The 17,454-nt window shown below is 53.6% G+C and overlaps 3 protein-coding genes across 9 annotated transcripts in view; 1 reads left to right on the plus strand and 2 right to left on the minus strand.

Moving 5' to 3' along the window:
• The window catches only part of UBXN11 (UBX domain protein 11), a 28,530-nt gene extending 20,595 nt beyond the window's left edge, over nucleotides 1-7,935 (plus strand). For 4 of the 5 annotated variants that reach the window (XM_074377099.1, XM_074377098.1, XM_074377101.1 and 1 more), the window contains 7 exons: nucleotides 4,304-4,512; nucleotides 4,793-4,870; nucleotides 5,838-5,955; nucleotides 6,074-6,177; nucleotides 7,390-7,463; nucleotides 7,537-7,677; nucleotides 7,763-7,935. In XM_074377099.1, the coding sequence (XP_074233200.1) occupies nucleotides 4,304-4,512; nucleotides 4,793-4,870; nucleotides 5,838-5,955; nucleotides 6,074-6,177; nucleotides 7,390-7,463; nucleotides 7,537-7,677; nucleotides 7,763-7,919 (881 nt within the window). In that variant the 3' untranslated portion in view covers nucleotides 7,920-7,935. The remainder of the gene's footprint in view (nucleotides 1-4,303; nucleotides 4,513-4,792; nucleotides 4,871-5,837; nucleotides 5,956-6,073; nucleotides 6,178-7,389; nucleotides 7,464-7,536; nucleotides 7,678-7,762) is intronic. The other variant, XM_074377100.1, reaches the window with a different exon arrangement.
• A 700-nt stretch (nucleotides 7,936-8,635) lies between these two features.
• On the minus strand, nucleotides 8,636-10,064 carry SH3BGRL3 (SH3 domain binding glutamate rich protein like 3). The gene is made up of 3 exons (XM_010948022.2): nucleotides 9,931-10,064; nucleotides 9,198-9,365; nucleotides 8,636-9,086 (listed from the first exon to the last, which is right to left on the minus strand). Exons 1-3 carry the CDS (start codon nucleotides 9,976-9,978, stop codon nucleotides 9,021-9,023), a joined length of 282 nt encoding a protein of 93 aa, XP_010946324.1. The 5' UTR covers nucleotides 9,979-10,064; the 3' UTR covers nucleotides 8,636-9,020.
• Nucleotides 8,636-17,454, minus strand: part of CEP85 (centrosomal protein 85) — a 34,212-nt gene continuing 25,393 nt past the window's right edge. For 2 of the 3 annotated variants that reach the window (XM_010948023.3, XM_010948024.3), the window contains 5 exons: nucleotides 17,388-17,438; nucleotides 14,930-15,037; nucleotides 13,382-13,607; nucleotides 9,931-12,988; nucleotides 8,636-9,086 (listed from right to left, as the gene is read on the minus strand). In XM_010948023.3, the coding sequence (XP_010946325.1) occupies nucleotides 12,828-12,988; nucleotides 13,382-13,607; nucleotides 14,930-15,037; nucleotides 17,388-17,438 (546 nt within the window). In that variant the 3' untranslated portion in view covers nucleotides 8,636-9,086; nucleotides 9,931-12,827. The remainder of the gene's footprint in view (nucleotides 9,087-9,930; nucleotides 12,989-13,381; nucleotides 13,608-14,929; nucleotides 15,038-17,387; nucleotides 17,439-17,454) is intronic. The other variant, XM_045511426.2, reaches the window with a different exon arrangement.

Here is a 17,454-nt window from a genome sequence, read left to right on the forward strand (position 1 = left end):
TAGCCTCAGGGCTGAGAGCTCCAGCCAACTCTGACTCTTTGCACCCTTTGAGCTCCACCTACCCCTTACCAAGTTCCTGCCCTCTTCCTCATCTTCCCCTTCCCCCCAAGCCCCAGGCTCCTGCATCTGTGTGGGAACCTCTTCCCACCCCTGCTGCTCTTGCTCTGGAAGCCACGCTGACTCTTCTGTGGCTGCAGCCAGCTTCACTTGTCCCTGGGCTGCTCTTGAGCCCCTGGAATTGGCCTGGCCTAGACCCCAGGCAAGCTGGGCTCCTCCCACTCTCACTCCCACCAGCTCAGACCTGTGCTGTGTACCCCAGGTGCCTTGCCTCCTTTTCTCCCCTCCTTTGAAGCTCAGCTCAGCAAATGTGGGTGGAGTGCCTGCTCAGTGTCAGGCACTATGCCGCCCTGCAGCTGCCCTGGGTATGTGGTTAGGGGCTCAGTGTTAGAGTGAAAGCCTTAAAGGCTCTGGCTGAGGAGGGGGGCCTGAGTCAGGTCGGACCCTGTGTGGGAAAACTGCTTCACCTGAGTCCACATCCTCATCTGTGAAGTGAGGAGATGGTGTGATTGACCCCCAGGCCACCGGGAGGACTGAATGCCATCATGCACGTAGAGTGTTCTCACGGGCTCCTACGTGGTAGGTGAACAGTCACATGTCCATCTGTTGCTTGGCCCCCGCTATACTCCAAAGTGCCCAGCACAGGGTTCGGCCCAAAGGCCAGGGCGTGTGCACATGCAAGTGATGGCGGGCTGTGCCTGGGCGCCCTGGCCTGGCGGGTCCCAGTCTGCTGGGTTGATCCTATGCACAGGATGAGGGGGATGGGCAACACGATGCTCAAGAGCAGGAGCCAGAGAGGTCAAATCCTGCCTGTGTCACAGGCTGCTTGTGGCCCCGGGGGTGACCAGACTCTCAAGGCCCAATTTCTCTCAGCCGGCTCCTCTAAAGAGCGGAGCAAACGTAGGTGAAGTCCTCAGAGCAGGGCCCAGCTTGCAGGTGTGTGGAAATAGTGCATCTGTTTCCTGTTCAACAGCCTTTGCCTGCGGTGCTGAGAGGGGCGTGCTGGGATGCCTCAGGCACCATCTTGGGATTTCACAGTGGCAAGTGGTCCTCCTGTGATGGTGAGGAGCCTGGGGTGGGCCCACCACTCACCTGTGGGTAGTGGCAGGGTCTGGCCCTCCTCTGGGCCCTGCAGCCCCACCGTGGCACTTATCACATGTGATTGTCACCGTTTGTCACTGTCTCTTTCCCTCAAGTGTGAGCCTCAGGAGGGCAGGGCTCGGTAGAGGCATGGCCACGACTCTCAGGGAAAGTCACCCTAGGAGAGTGCATTGGGTGCTCCAGACAGACTTGGTGGATGGCAGGACAGAGGGATGGATCCAGGGCTTGAGCACCCACTCTGGGCCAGGCCTGGGGCCAGATGCTCCAGCCTGCATTCAAGGAGTCCCCAGTGCAGTTGGAAAGACAAATAAGCAAACAGAGAATGACACCAGCCTGTGATGACTGCAAGTGAGTGAGCCCAAGGGCTCCAGGAACCCAAGAGGGATGGGGTCTCAGGCTCAGGTGGAGGGGTTCCTGGCAAGGTCTTTCCAGGGAGATGGTGAGGGAGTGCCTTGAGTCCCGTGACGACAGGAGGGTGGGGTGTTAGTGACAGCAACAGCCACTGTGTACCAGGCACTTCCTCTGAGCCTCACAGCAACCGTGTGAAGTGGGGACTGTTATTGTCCTCATTTTATAGAAGAGGAAGCTGAGGCCCAGAGCCATTGGCCCACGTGCCCAAGGTCACACCTTGGAAGTGGCAGCCCTGGCAGTGTGGCTCCAGAGTGAGTGGGGAGCACGTTGAGGGCAGGCTGGGGTGCCGGGGCTTTGAGGTCTTAGGAGTTGGGCCAAAGAGCTCAGCCTTGATCTCCATGCCTCGCTACTCCCCTTTTTAATAAAATCATGGGCTCTCACAATTTGGATGAGGCCTCAGAGATGATCTCCCTGCACTGCCCCCCTCCTTGGAAAGGAACGCCAGTGAGCAGTGTCTGAGGAGCTAACCCTGAGAGGCAGCCTGCGTGGTCACTGAGGACAGAGGCTGTGTCACTGGGCCCTTCAAGCTGTGTGACCTGGGGCATGTTACCTTACAAAATGGTAACATGTAAAATGGGAGTAGGAACACCTGTCTCTAGGTGCTGGCAGGTAGTAGACACTGAGTCATCATTACAGTCAGTTCACACCTGGACCTTGTGGGTAGGATGAAGACTCCAGATCCCTGGAAGGGAAAGCTGTGGCTCAGAGAGGAAATGCCTCACTTTGACCTCTGACCTGCCTCCTCCCATGTGACCTGCTGCACGGGTCCAGGCTTCTCTGGGCATTCCCAGCTGCGAGGTGGCAATGCCAGGCTCTTCCTGCCTTATTCTCTTAGCCTTGATTTGACCAGAGCTGTGGTTCCTTCTCCTTGGCCCCTTGTCTTGCCTCTGCTCTGCTGCATCTGATACCTGCCCGGCCCACCTTGCTTTCATTTCTTCACCCCTAGCCCTGGCTGAGAGCCTTTGAGCTGCTTTCTTTGAGAGCCCTTTCATTGCTTCTTGACATCCTTCCCTAGGCTTCTACCTGCCCTTTCCCTGTCAACCCATCAGCTCCCTGAGAAAGCTCAGGCCCCAGGAGGCAACTGGATTAGCAGTCAGCATGTCTGAGTGGTCCTCTTGGCTCTGCTCCATGTGGCCTGCTTGAGCCAGGTCATCTGACCTTGAGGCCTAGATTAACCATCTGTAAGAATATAGGGATGGGAGCAGGCATTGAATGAGATGAGCTTTTCTGTTAGTTTTAGGTTTACCAAGGTGTTCTGAAAGTAGTAAGTTGTTAAAGGAAGATAGTGTCTTGATACTGTTCTGACTCATACCAGGGAGGCCCAGGATGTTCTGTGAGTTTTTCTTGGGAGTCTCAGGGACTCCAAGAGAACCCAGAAAGAAGTGGGGGGCATGTGCAGCCCCTGCAGCGGTAGGAAATGCAGGGGAGAGGAGAAGGCCAGATGGGGCCTACCGTTTCAGCAGCCTCAAAGGCAACAGGAAACAGGGCCACCCACATCTGTACTTCCCCGGTACAGCCACTGTACCACTATGGGGAAAGGAATTGGGTCCCCAGAGTCCTGACCCACATCCTGCCACAGCCTGGCTGTCCTGATGAAAAACATCTTCCAAGAAGGCCCAGAAGGTCACGGGTGTTTTGTAGGGTTACACCCTAGCAGATGATTTACTAGGGGGCCAGATCTCACCAAGGACTGTCCCCCACCAGCATCCCACCTGCCCTCTACCCTTTCTGCTCTGGCATCTGCCCTGACTATCTCTACCACCCCATCTGCACCCCTATGAACAGTTAGTATATACAACACATTTCTCAGAAGTGGAGGCCAAAGCAGTTAGCTTGTCAAAGGAGTCTGTGACCCAGAAATAGATGCACAACCCAAGGTCTCTATCTCATATCTGTTCTGTCCAGCAGCTGTCCTGACATCCTCTCTAATAGTCATCTGTCCCTACCCCAACCTCCCTCTCCTGATGGTGCAGATGGGTGGGAAAAACAGACTCCAGGCATTCTCCTCTTCTAACTTGCCAAGTGGCCTGGGCAAGTTATTTTTCATCTCTGGGCCTGTTTGCTCATGTGTAAAATGGAGATAAATAACCCCTGCCTCATGGCCTCTGGGTTAGCCTGACATCCATTTGTGCACAGTAGAGTTGGTAACAATAACTAACATGGACGGAATGCTTGTTCCAAACCTTTCCATGGTCATCTTGGAATGGTCACCCTCACAGCCATCCTGGTACTATTATCATCTGCTTCTAAAAGAGAATGTTCAAAAGCATTAAATGACTTGACCAAAGTCACGAGGGTAGAAGTGGAGGAGCTGGAATTTGAACCCAGACAGATGGGAACTCTGTGCTGTGCTTTTCAGCTGCTAACATGGTACCTGGCACGTCTGACCTGGGATCTGATTCTGTTCCTGCCACTGACTGCATGTGTCCCTAGGCTAGCCATTATCTTTAACCTTTAGTTTCCTAATCTGAAAAGTAGGGGTGATTAGAACCCTTACAGCATAGTGTTGGTATGAAGAGAGAGTGGGATAATAGATACTAAACCCCTAGCACAAAGTAAATGCTCAATAAAAGACAGTGATTATTATTATCTAGTGTTGTCCTTCCTCCCCAGATGGTCACTTAAGGAGATGCTAAGAACCCCAGCCAGCATGGGAAGGGGCTGTAGAAACCAGGGCTCTAGAGCACACAGCATCCATGAAGAGAGACTCATGGGTGTCTATCCTCTTTGCCAGGGGACTCACTGGTACCCCCCGAGGTGGACTTTGACAGGCTGCTGGCCAGCCTGAAGGATCTACTGGTGGTAGACAGTGAAACCCAGGTGACGCCAGTGCCCGGCAGAGTGCTGCACCATGGCCTTGAGCCAATCCCACTGAAGCTCTACCGGAATGGCATCATGATGTTCGATGGGCCCTTCCGGCCTTTCTGTGACCCCTCCACACAGGTAGGAGTGGCGGGGAGGGGAGACAGCCCTGTGTACCCTCAGGCTGCTCTGGTCGCTTCCCTCTGCTCACCAGTAGCCACAGACGATGGGGTGCAGCTCACCCTGGCACCCAGGCTCATGTACAACTTGCAGAGCTCTCCCCTCCTGCCCCCAAGTCCTGGGGCTCTATTTCCAGAATGTAGTCCACAGAGTAAGCCCAGGGCCTGCCATCTAGACGGAAAGCAAGGTGGAGGGCACCAGACAGGTCCAGCCAGGTCTCACCCTACCTCTTCCCGTGCAGCGCTGCCTCCGAGACATACTGGATGGCTTCTTTCCTGCAGAGCTCCAGCAGCTGTACCCTGATGGGGTCCCCTTTAAGGTGATGGGCTGATCCTCAAACCACCCACTCCCTGTGTGGCGATTTTGGAGCAGGTGGGGGTGCTTCCTCAGGCATCATCTAGTCTGAGACTAGAGGCCAGTGCCTCACCTCATGGAGCCCCTGTCTGATGACCTCCAGAAGGAGGATGAGCCTGAAACAGCCAAGAAGGGAGTGGGGAGGCTGTGGTGGCCACAGTTGCTACATCAGCAGCTGAGGTGTGTCGCCGAGCAGCAGGCAGCGCCCCCTGCTGGTATCCTGAAGGCACAGCCTTCAGCTGCATGGGACAACTGCCCCTCCTCCTGAGCATTCTGGACACCTAGACAGCCCCACAGGAATGGTGAAGGGTCCATGCAAAAGTGGCCTGACTTCCTCCAGAGGTTCCTGGAGCTGCTTGGTTGGGGTGAAAGGCAGTGCCATGGGGGGCAAATGTTGGGACCAAAGGATGTGAAATGGAGCCGGCCCCCTGCTGGGGGGGCGGTGGGTGGGGAGATGAGTGCTGTGATGGGAGCACATGAGGCAGTGCCCCAGAGGCTGGTGCGTTGGTTCCACAATGAGGGCATGTGAGGGAGTGTGTGCCACCAGGGCTTGGAAAATAGCGTGAGTCATGACCGGGGGCGTTTGAGGCAATTCACACCAAGATGGGCTTTGTCCTCTCCTAACTACCTCATCCCTTCCCTCCTGGTCGGCTCCTTAGAGGGGCTCTATGAGAAGGATGTCAGTACTGTGGCTCCAGCCAGCATGATGAGAGGAGCTTGCAGGAAGAGCAGGGCCCAGGTTGGTGAGAACAGAATGTACTGCAGCTCTCTCACTCTCTGCCAGGGCCTCAGCTTCCTCAACTGTAAAATGGGGATTGCATCAAACCATCCCATGGGCCTATTCCTGGGGCCTCAGTTTGGGCAAGCAGGGGTGGGATGGAGCCCAGGGCTGAAGAGCTGTGCCTGCTGCTGTTTCCCTTCCTTCTTGCCAGGTGAGTGACCTGCGCAACCAGGTCTACCCAGAGAATGGGCTGGACCTGTTCCCAGGTGAGGGCCGTGTGGTAGGCTGGCAGAGGATTCAAAAGCCCTCGGACAAGATGGAGCATCCAGGTGAGCTCAGCCCTGAGGCTGAGCCAGGTGGTGGGGCACTGTTCAGAACAAGCTCCAGGTGGCCGCCTCCACCATCACTCAGTCCCTGCCCCAGGCCAAGGATCCCAATGCCCTGCAGGCTCCAGGATGACTGCTGAGAAGTTTCTGAATAGGCTCCCCAAGTGTGTGATCCGACAGGGCGAGGTGATTGACGTCCGAGGCCCCATCTGGGACGCCTTGCAGGTGAGGCTGGCCATGGCTCCCCCAGCCTTCTTGGGGGGCTTTACCATCAACCCTAGCCCAGCTTACCAGAGCAGTGGCTTATCTGGAGGCTCAGGCTTGGGCCCCCTGAGGATAGCCTGGATGGAGAGGTGAGTCCCTCAGGGCTGTTCCACTGTCTCTTGGAAATGATGGAGCTGGTGAGGGAGGACCCAGGGAGCAGCTGGCCAATGTTGGGGCATGGCTATAAAAGGGGGAAAGTCAGAGGAGTCTAGGTGTGGGGTGAGCCCAAGTCCAGGCCACCCTCTTGAGGTCCAGACCAAAATACCCATTTCAATCTTGGATACCCCTTCCTGGCCTTCATAGAACCCATCGCCTCCTCCTCACTCCCCATCCTGCTACTCCTACTCCATCTCCACCTGTGAAAGGTACCAAACCCAGGGTTCCCAGGACTCTGCCTTCACCACACATGGCCCAGTCCTGTCAGATCTGTCCAATCCCCAGAACTTCTGAATCCATCTCTTCTCTCCATTCCCACCGCTCACTGTCCTAGTCTGGGCTCCAGAGTGTCCACTCCCAGACAACTGCAGTGGCCTGTCACTGGCCTCCCACCTCCACCCCTGCCCTGCCAACCATCCTCCCCCAGCAGGCTCTGTGCTCTTTTAAAAATGTAAATTGGATCTTGGCTCTTCCCTCTTGAAAACTTCCAACGGTTCTTAGGTAAGGCCGGACATTCCTTGCTGGTCCCCTTCCTACCTCCAACCTTTTCTTCTGGTCCAACCTGATTCCCAACTTCAGCCACATGAACTGCTGACACTTTCCCAAATATATTACGTCTTCTCAGAAGCCTTCCCCCTGACCCATGCTGTCTGGAATATCCTTGTTCCCCCACTCCATTTCCAGGGACTCCTCATCCTTCAGTCACAGCTCAGGTGTCACTGCCCCAGGGGAGCCCTCCCTGACCCATGCTGGGTTAGGCATCCAAACTGGTCACTGTCTGTGTGGGTTACTGTCTCCCCCACTAGCATGAAGGAAGGGAATGATGGGGCCACCTCCCAAAGGTTCCCTTCCATTTTCCTTCCTTGGGCCCGTTTACACAGAACATCCCCCCACCTCCGCTTTGGCTCTTTGGTCTCATCCATCCCAGGTGAGGGAGAAATACCCTCTAAGTGTTGGGGGGGAGGGTGTGACTCCGGCAGGGCCCTAGGCTGTGTCCACTCCATTGGTGCCTTCCAGAACTGCTGCCCATTGCCTGCCCGGATCCAGGAGATTGTGGTGGAGACACCTGCCTTGGCTGCTGAGCGTGAGAGGTGAGGGCAGAGTGGAGAGGAGGACCTTGGGGTTGGGCCACCAATGGGGGATAGACAGATTTTGAGCCCGCAGGAGCCAGGAGTCGCCGGAGACGCCAGCGCCCCGGCTCTCCATGCTGCGCATCAAGTCTGAGAATGGTGAGCAGGCCTTCCTGCTGCTGATGCGGCCCGAAGACACTGTTGGCGACTTACGTGCACTGCTTGCACAGGCCAGGTGGGCGCGGGGCAGGGCTGGAGGCTGCAGGGAGGCTTTGGCCCCACGACCCGGCCTGATTCGTTCAGTCCTGTCCGGTCCCCAGGGCCGTGGATGCCGCCACCTTTGAAATCTTCAGCACGTTTCCGCCCACAGTCTACCACGATGACGCTCTCACGCTGCAGGCCGCGGGCCTGGTGCCCAACGTCGCGCTGCTGCTTCGGGCGCGCCAGGCCCCGCTGCCCGCCCCTGGCCCCGAATAAAGCGCCCGCCCCTACACCGGCTGCTTCTGGAGGCTCTCTTCGCGGTGCAGCCCAGCAGCCCTAGCTCGCCGAGGAGGGGGCGGCACCGACCCGCCCTCTCTGTAATTCGAGCCCCAGCTGGCGGGCCTGGCTGCTGGGTCTTTGTCTTCTAGGTTCCTCTTTCTGCCCAGAAAGGCTAAGCGGATAGAGGGGCGGGAGGGCTGGCCCCAGCCCAGCCTCAGCTGGGGTAGCAGCATCTCACGTGCAAATGTACAGCCAGTAGATCCCTGCGCACAAACATGCACAGAACAAGCATGTGGGGACACTTCCTCAACACTATGCAACAAAGCCACTACCCCCACCCTGGCAGAACTGCAGGCAGTAGGCATTTCCATGACACACCCACATCTAGCTGATCGGTTGGGACATGGGCAGGTGGCAGCAAGGCACAGCCAAGTTAACTGGCATGCAAACATACAGTCCACTCCAAGGCACACGCTTCATCACATGCATGTGAGCTGGAGGGTGACTCACCCACATGGTCTCAAGAAACTCGGTCCACACAGATGTGTGTGCTGGACATATACCCAAACACATGCACTATCACACACACAGGTGACACACATGGGATAGCTCTATCGACCTGCCCATAGGAGCATAGCCTCGGCACAGTCACATCTTCCAGCCTTGCTCAGAGCAGGGACCCAGGATGCCTAGGCCACACCAGAAAGACACAGTGCCAATGGAATGGGACATTTAATTGTTTCTGTGGTGCTCCTGGACAGGGACTGCGGGGCCTTTGGCAGAGCCCTGGCTAATGGAACCACCAAAGGTGCCCATCAGCCAGTGCAAGGCAGGGTGGCAGCCTCAGGGCCTGGCTGAGGACAGCTGGCACTTGGGCTGTTGCTTAAGACAATTTCTAAGACTAGTGGGTAAGGAATGTTGCCTTTGAATGGAGGAGAGGGGGCTACAGTTAGGGGAGGAGAAAGGTCTTGGGTTGTGGGGAGGGGCTCCAAAGTCAGAAGGTTAGGAATAATAGGGAGTTGGTCACAAGGTCCTTCATGGCTGGGTTGATGGCTTGGGGGGGATGTGGTGACGGGAAGTCCAATAGGCTGACTTGGCTCAGGCCAGTTTCAGGAACTCCTGCAGTGTGTTTTGTTCCACAGCCTCCACGAAGAGCTCATAGTCCTGGGGGAGGGGATGAGAGGTGGTCACCTGAGTGCTGGTGCTTTGTCTCAGGTCTGACTCTAGCTGGCATCCTCCTACAACACTCCTCCACCCCCAGCCCCCGGGCCATACCCCACAGTACTGGTCCCCGTTGACAATCTGGGGTGGGGTAGCCTTGGGGTTGCCCGCCAGGGCTCGCATCTCATCCCGCAGGGCGTTGTCCTGGGAGATGTCCACTAGCTGGTACTGGATGCGCTTCCCATCCAGGATGCGGGTCACCTCGCTCTGCTGGGACTTGATCTGGGTGCAGAGGGCAGGCAGGGGTTAGTGAGCAAACTGGAGAGTTTATGAGGGGAACTCTGGACAGAGAGAAAGGGCTTGTGGCCAGGAGCTTCTGTCCCTCTGTCCCCCTCCACACCCTAGGGGAAGCTTCTGGCCACTAGGAGTTGGTAGGATGAGTCAGGCTTGTGGTGGAGCAGAATGAGAGGGATCACCAACCATGGGTAGGGGAGTCAGAATGAAGCGAAGTGAGATAAATGCAGGGTGGGGAGAGCCAGGAGGTCAGTGAGGTGAAGGCAGGGCAGGCCTGGGTGAAGGCTGGTAAGGGGCCACCTCCGCCCCAGGTACACACTCAGTAGAGAAGGGGAAGGGCAAGATAAGGACATGGTCAAGGATCAGCCTGGTAGTGGGGGTGCAGAGGGCCCAGGATGTCCAAAGGGTGTTCAGGATGGGACCGTGGATCCTGCTCCCCACCCAACCCTGGAGGCCATGCCCCGCACCCAGGGCGGGGGCGGGTCCCGGACACCGGGTCCTGAGGACCCGGACCACCACCAGTGCCCAGCGCGGGCCCAGGGCGTGCACTCACTTCGCGGGAGCCGGTGACCGATGTGCTGTAGACGCGCAGGCCGCTCATGCTGCGGGTAGAACGACGGGCCGACAGGCGGACGGGCGGCGGTGGCAGCAGCTGCAGGGCCTGGAGACGAGGCCGCCGAGCTCGGGAGCGGTTTCCTTCCTGCTCAGCACGCGAGTCACCGCTCTCGGGACCAATGGGCGGTGTGGACAGGCGCGCGGCTGGGGCGGGGCCTACGCGACCCCGCCCCACGCACCGCCGGCCCCCTCTGTTCTCCTCCCCTTCCTTTTGGAGGACCCCAGCCCCACGCAAGACCGCCCGTAAGGCTCACAGTGTGAAGTTAGAGTGCGACCTGATGGCAAGAAAGGCCAGGGAGGGCGGGGGTGAGTGTTTGCCAGAGGCCTCCTCCTCCGCCTCGCCTGGGTTTACTGCACTCAACTACCAATCCCCGGTGCCACGACAACGCTGCTCAGCTCTGGGCTTTTAAAGCTTCGGCTGTTTTCAAACCTAAAGTTCGCCAGCTAGCAAACCTTGCCCCAAGGGGCTCTCCAACACACACATTTCCCCAAGGGCCATCCACACATAGCTAACCCCGCAGGGTAGGAGGCACACCACAGCAGAGACAGCCCCTGCTTAGATTTCCCCCCAAGTTTCCTCTTGGCTCAGATAGGCAGGTTTAGACAGGAATGGTGGTGGCAGGAGACATGGCTACATGCTCAGGGAGCCAGAGGTTGGTATCAAGACTGCTGAGAGTCTGGGCCCTTGTTAAAGATCACAGCTGGGCCTGGGGTGGTCCCAGCCCCACCCCAACTCCATGCTGCAGATGGCACTCCAAAACTTACTGCTGGCAAAATGCAAGGGGTTCAGAAGGAGCAGACTCCAGCAACCGGCCCAACTTCAGACTCAGTTATCTGCCTGGGGTTGGACATGGAGCCCTTCAGAAGCCCTCCCAGGTCCAGGGCTCCGAGCATAGCTCAGGAAGACAACCCTAGCTCCTTGAGGCAAGCACAATGCCCTGCCTTGCTCTGGGGAAACCACTTCCTTACAGCAACCCACAGACAGCAGATTTCCTTCTCAGGGGCTCACTGAAAGTCTCTGCAATGACAAACTTACTCTATGACTCAGGGCAGTTTTGCCCATTAGAAAAGTGGTGTAGGAAAAGATCTTATTTGTCCGCACAGAACAAAAGAGGAGCAGAAGTGGTAGAGAAACAGACATGAGGCTGGACTTGCCGAAGTTCCCTCCTTGCTGCTGTTTGGGGAACTTGGCTAAACACCCAGGTTTTGGCTCCAACCATCCAAACTGAGGGGTGGAGTAAAGATGATGGTGATGGAAGGCAATGGAAAACTGAAGAGTCTGTTAAATTTTTATTTTGTAATCAAAATAGGCAATACAAACCAGTTGACATAACAAGGATTCATATAAATAACTGCTTATAAACTTTATGAGGAAAAATACCCGTGAGCATAGTGGCTGGGCTCCCAATACAGGGTGGAGACCAACCAGGCAGCTCTGTTCTCAGGAGTCAGGAGCCCAGAGGCTGAGAGGACTGGCTGGGTGGGGCTGTTCTGAATGGAAGGGATAAGTCACTCCATAAATAAAACACAGACTTGTAAAAACACTTAAGAGTCTCATTCAGGCCCAGGAGTAAGGTCCAGGATGCTGCCCTGCCAGTCCAAAGCTTAGCAAGAATCTCCCAGTGGCTGACTCTGGGCTCCTGAACTGCTCAGTGCTCCCCACTACCCACACACGGCCCTGGCTTGGCCTGGCTCCAGATGTAGAGGAGATTGGGGGCTGGCCCAACAACCAGATACAAACAATTGTGAGAAGCTCCCTCAACAAGGAGGCAAGAGAAACCAGAAAGCAGAGGGTCCAAAGGCCCCAGAGAAACAAACAACAAAAAACATTGAAAGCTGTATCTTAAAGTTGACCTATACTGGGTACTCTGACCTCTCAAGGAGCCTAGAGCAGGAAAGGGAAAGGACACACAACCCCAAATGCAAGAGAGGCACAAATCAGAAGGCTGATCACTGGCCCCAGCCCTGGGGGAAGGGGGTGAGCAGCTTGACAGTTGCCCTGTGGTATCCTGGGGGAAAATCCTGCCCAAACCCAGAACCATAGAGAAGAAGAGTCTGCACTCAAAGCCCAAGAAGGGAGCTGCCCAGCTGGCCTGAGAACAAAGGAGAAGGGGCCTGTGCTAACCACATGACCAGGACACAGGGCGACTAGAGTAGGGTCTCCTGTAAAGGGCATGGCAGCACATATGAAGAGGTCCTGGTTATAATCCCTTGGCCCCCAAGTGAGTACTTTGCTAATGAACAGATCACCCTGAGGCATCTGTGAGGACAAGAGCCCTGAGGAAGAAGCAGAGGAACTGGGCCTAAGAAAAGCCAGAGCCAACTCAGTTCCCAGGAAGGCTGATACATGGGGCCTGAGAATTCTCAAATGGCCATTGTTACTGGTATTCAGCCATTCCCAGCCCCTCTAAAGAACTCTGGGCATCACCAATACCAAGGTATGGAGAGGGAATGAATGTGGATCCACCCCAAAGGATGGAGAAGGGAGGTGAGCAGCCTGTTTGCCTGTGACGTCAGCCTGTGGCTAGGAATAGTCTGTGAGGACTTACCAGTTCACCTGCAAAAGTTAATTAGTAACTCACCCTCAAAGGGTGAATCAGGATGACAGGAGAAATGCAATCCAACAAAGCAAAGCCAGTGCAGGGCAGGACAAACAAAATTCTCTAATCAGCCCTTGGCCCTAGATGCAGGCTTGTACCTCCCCTCCACCCCTTCTCTCTGGGAATAGCAGCAGATAGGAGGCAAGAGATTGTCAGGGCAGGACCTGCTAGACCAGGCTTTCAACAGACCAGATTCTCCCTAGGGGAATACAGCCTGTCCCACCCCCAGCATTCCTCACTGTGTGACACAGTTTTCTCCCATGTCCTGGGCGTATCTGTCTGACATGATGGTCCTTAAGTCCTCAATGTCACGGCGTAGCTGTTGAACCTCTTCTAGTTTCCTCCTGATCACATCTGGCTTCTGCAAATCTAGGTGGGTCCCTGGGTGCTGTGCAGCTAGGGGAGGAGAGCATTTAGAGAGAATATTATTAATAAGTCAGTCAGGAGATGCTTTTATGTGGAGGGGGCAGTATGAACAGGCAGTACTCTGAGGTCCAGGGTCTTAGAACACGGCACTCTTTAAAAAACAGCTAGGGATAATGGGGTGAAAGCTTGCTTCCTAGTAGCCACTTTTTCTTTGTCTTGCATCCAGGTACCCCAAAAGGATGTCTGTTTCCAAAACAGATTTACCCAATGGCTACTCCGCAAAACACATAAACTCCCAGAGGGTGGTGACCAGGCCCATGGAGCCTGGTTCACACATTGCCATAAGGATAGGAAAGGTGGATAGGAGTGAGAGCAGAATGAAAGCTACTCTTTCCTGTATCCCAGACTGGCCTAAGGACTCACAGTGAATGCCCAGGAGCAGGGAGAGATTGGGGTCACGGCCCTGGGCCCTCTGGGTCACAATGCTACAGACAGCCTGCAGATCTTGAAGACAACTGGCCAATTCCTGGTGCAGCTCAAATGCCAGCTGGGCTGTGTCTGATGAAGATGGGGACCCTGGTTGGGCCTGCCGCAGGTGTTCTTGAAGTGTGAGATTCTTTTCAATCAGGTCCTGGTTCTGTACTGAAAGCTGAGCAGATAGACAGGTGAACACATTAACCCAGGCCCAGGGAAAAGGGAAATACCTGTCCATGAATGTGGATATATGTATGTATGTGTGTGGATGAGAAACTATGAGTCAAAGGCCATGTCCCCACCTCCTCCCCACCTCTACCCAACAGGCTATGCACTTCCCCCTTCCTCCCCAGTATCAGCCCTAGTTTCTCCTGCAGATAGGTTGGGCCCACAGGGCTGCAGCATTGGAGAGGAAACTGCTCCCTAGCAGACTGAGTCATCAGCCTCCAGGTTTCTGTTCAGGAACCAGAAGGTACTCCTAACCCTCGGAACTCTCTGAAGCCAATCCCTCAGCCAACTCTGTTAGCCAGGCTATTAGAGAAGGCTTAACGTGAAATCTGAGGAGACACTGGTTTCAATCTCTCCCTGCCACCCTGACAAAAGTGGCCACCAGCCAGCCTGATCAGAGTGTGTCAGAGGAATAAAGGGGGCAAGAAAGATAATATGACATGGAGGGAGGGTATAGTTCAGTGGTAGAGTACATGCTTAGAATGCACAAGGTCCTGGGTTCAATACCCAGTACCTCCATTAAAAAAAAACTAAAATAAATGAATAAACCCAATTACCTCCCATCTCAAAACAAAACAAAACAAAACAAAGACAACACGACAGCTAGCGGCCACTGTGTGGGTGGGCTGGAGAAGCTGGGGACCTGGAGGACACAGTGCTGGAATGTGTTCTGCCTTTTCAGATCTTCACCTCAGTAGAGTCAGGCTTCACTACATAAACCAGCTATTAATGTGTATCTGTGTCTTTTTCCCTCCCTTTCCCAGAACAACTTAATGCACTCTCCTTCCCTTCCTACCTCTACTCTGTTTTAAAGACACTGAATAGAGTTCCTCCTCCAGTCCCAGCCCTTCACCCACACTGGGCCACGTGACAATCTTAGCTCTGGGAGACCCCTTCCTGGGCACTTGTCCAGTGAACTTGGCTGCCCCCTGCTGACAGCTGTTTACTCCATGAGGATCACCAAACCTTCAGTCTTCTTGAACCCTTCATCCCCAACCAACCCCACAAACCTGTGGCTGCAGGAAGACAAAATAAGAGAATGGTTTTCTATATCCAAAAAGCCCTCCTGGGTAATTACGGCCACTCAAAGACAGGATTACAACCTTTAATATAAAGGATGATGCAATGTATCTTCTTACTCCTCTGTCAAAGAAAGCTTAGCAGGGACCTCTCAAACATGGGAACTCTTGTGGGAGGAGGGCTGGGAGGATACATAGAGAAATCAGGTTTGTAAAGGCAGTACCAAGAGGCCTCACTGATGCTGCTCACCTCTTTCACAGCTGTACGCAGCTGCTGCAGGGCTGTCTCCCTCCGTTGGGCCTCTTCTTTCAGGGCCTGGCTTGTTCCTTCTTCCTGAGCTACTTCTTGCTCTAAGCTCTGAATTCCAGATTAAGGAGAGTGAAAGAACACATCAGGGGTAACAAGTCTGTTTCAGACCATACTGTCTCTGGTCTGGACTCTATAGTAAAGCTTCACCCCGCCCATGCACTATTGCTAAGAGATTATTTTAGAACAGCCCTGATCTGTGACTTCCCTCCAAAACCTTCCTCTAGCCACTGACCATGTACCAATAAAGGCCAGGTCCTCAGCAGGGCATTCCAGGACAGTCTGACCCTTACCTACTTTTCGATCCATATCTCTTTTTATCCCTCCACATAGCCTCCACTCCAGCCACACCAAGTGACTGACTGGCTTTCATCCCCAAAGATTCCAGCTCCAGTGCTGTTGTTCACTTCTCTTCCCCTTTGCCCAGACTGCTCCTCTGATCTGTCACCCAGGAAACCTCCTAGGCCCACCTGAGCCTTCCTCAATCTGCAAATCGGATCCAATTAATCCCAACCTTGCCCTACCTCCATGATGGCTCATGAGTACATTCATTGGCTGTGCATATGGTTCCTCCCCTCCACTAGACCATAACTTTACTGAGGGCAAGGAACATCCAATTGAGTTCAATTATTTATTGAGCACTTACTATTGACAGGCACTGGGATACTGAAAAGAATACCAAACAGTCTCTATCTTTGAGGAGCTCATAGCCAAATGCCCTTGACAATACTGTATATGAAATGCTTCTGACAGAGATGAGAAGGGGTAGGAGAGCACTCTCACAGCACCTATCTAGTTATAATGTGTATCTGTGTATATGTGTGTTTGTGTGTAGGGGTAGTCAGGGTCAGGGGAGGGAGGTATTTATATCTGTTATCTTCTGCATCTCATTCTATTCATTCTAATTCCTCCCCACCTCCACCCCTGCATTTGGAAACTGATTTGAACAACTAAAGTATAAATAATATTTCTGAATTTTTCTATTTTGTATTAATATAAAACTTTACAGCCAAGGAGAACATCTCGCCACCACGAAATACCCATCACCACTTTGAATCCACCTAATTCCACCAAGTTCACCTGACATTTTAATTTGTTTGAGACGTCTCATCATGAGTAAGCGTACCATTTAAAATGCTGAGGGGGGGGTGTTTAGCTCAGTGGTAGGGTGCGTACTTAGTATGCATGAGATCCTGGGTTCAATCCCCAGTACCTCTAATGATGATGATGATGATGACGACAATAATAACAATAACAATAATAATAATAATTAAAAAAAAAAACTTAATCCCTCCAAAAAAAAATATTGTGGAACCTCAGGGTTCCAGGAAGGATACTTTGAGATCCATTAAAAACTCTACTAAAATCCTGGGATTTTGAATGGATATAAACACTCACTAGGCTTGACTATCTCCTTACAAGACTTGAAATACATGAGCTAAACAAACCCACATAGTGGCAAAGGTAGGACTGCAGCTTTCAGTTGTTCCTCGGAGTGAGTGCATCTCACCCATTTTGGTATGAAAACCTCTTTTAGGGTCTAAAGAGAACCTGAGTGAACCTGGTGTACTTAGGATTTCTTGGAGAACCCAATTAAGGACACTCCCACTCTGGCCCAAAATAGAAACCAGTTGTCTGATTTTTCCTTATTCTTCAACCCCCTACATTCTGTCAGTCACTGATTCCTCTCAATTTTACCTCCTAAAATTCATTGAAATCTGTCCCTTCACATCTCCTCCTTGCTATGCTGCCTTATGCATCATCCTTCATCATCTTTTGCTAGGATTTCTGCAACAGTCCACTGGCCTCTAGCCTTGCCTCTCTCCAAGTGCCAATCATCTTCCACACTCAAGCCTGAGTTGTAAACCTGACCACATCACACCCTGACTAAATGTCGATTCCTATCACCTACCTAAAAAATACAAGCTAACTTAGTAGGATAGACAGACCCCTCCCATAGCCCAGTTCTCATTCATCTTACTTACTTCAACAATACCAAACTGCTTGCAGCTTCACACGCAAACCCTGCTGTTTCATGCCTTCATGTACCTACCATGCTGTTCCTTCTATCAGGAATTCCAATACCATCCTATCCCACTCCTCTTCTTTGCCTGGCTAACTCCTCCTCGTCCTTCAAGGTTCATGATCTCCAGAAACGCTTCCTTGGCCTCCCCACTTCCACTGACCCTTCTATGCTCCCCCAGGGTAATATGGACATTGCTCTCTCAGTACTGTGCTGAAACCTCTTCCCAAAAAGACTGTAGGCTAAAAGCACTGATTGGGTCTCATTCTTGTACACCTAACACCAAGCAAACTGCATGGCATAGAATAAAGTGTTAGTTGAATTTCAGAGATTCCACCATTAAATCCTGCCCACCATGTCCCAAGGACTCCAGCTCACCTGTACTTGTGAATGCAACTGGTCAATCTTCTGCTGTTGCTTCTCCACAATCTGAAAGGCAAAGTTA

The sequence above is a fragment of the Camelus bactrianus genome, chromosome 13 (assembly GCF_048773025.1).
Source record: "Camelus bactrianus isolate YW-2024 breed Bactrian camel chromosome 13, ASM4877302v1, whole genome shotgun sequence".
In the NCBI taxonomy this organism is placed as follows: domain Eukaryota; kingdom Metazoa; phylum Chordata; class Mammalia; order Artiodactyla; family Camelidae; genus Camelus; species Camelus bactrianus.

Coding starts and splice junctions, on each gene's coding strand:
- SH3BGRL3 (XM_010948022.2), bottom strand. CDS start 9,978: ATGAGCGGCCTGCGCGTCTACAGCACATCGGTCACCGGCTCCCGCGAA. Junction 9,366..9,930: donor CGGTCACCGGCTCCCGCGAA/GTGAGTGCACGC, acceptor CTCTGCACCCAG/ATCAAGTCCCAGCAGAGCGA. Junction 9,087..9,197: donor ACGGGGACCAGTACTGTGGG/GTATGGCCCGGG, acceptor CCCCTCCCCCAG/GACTATGAGCTCTTCGTGGA.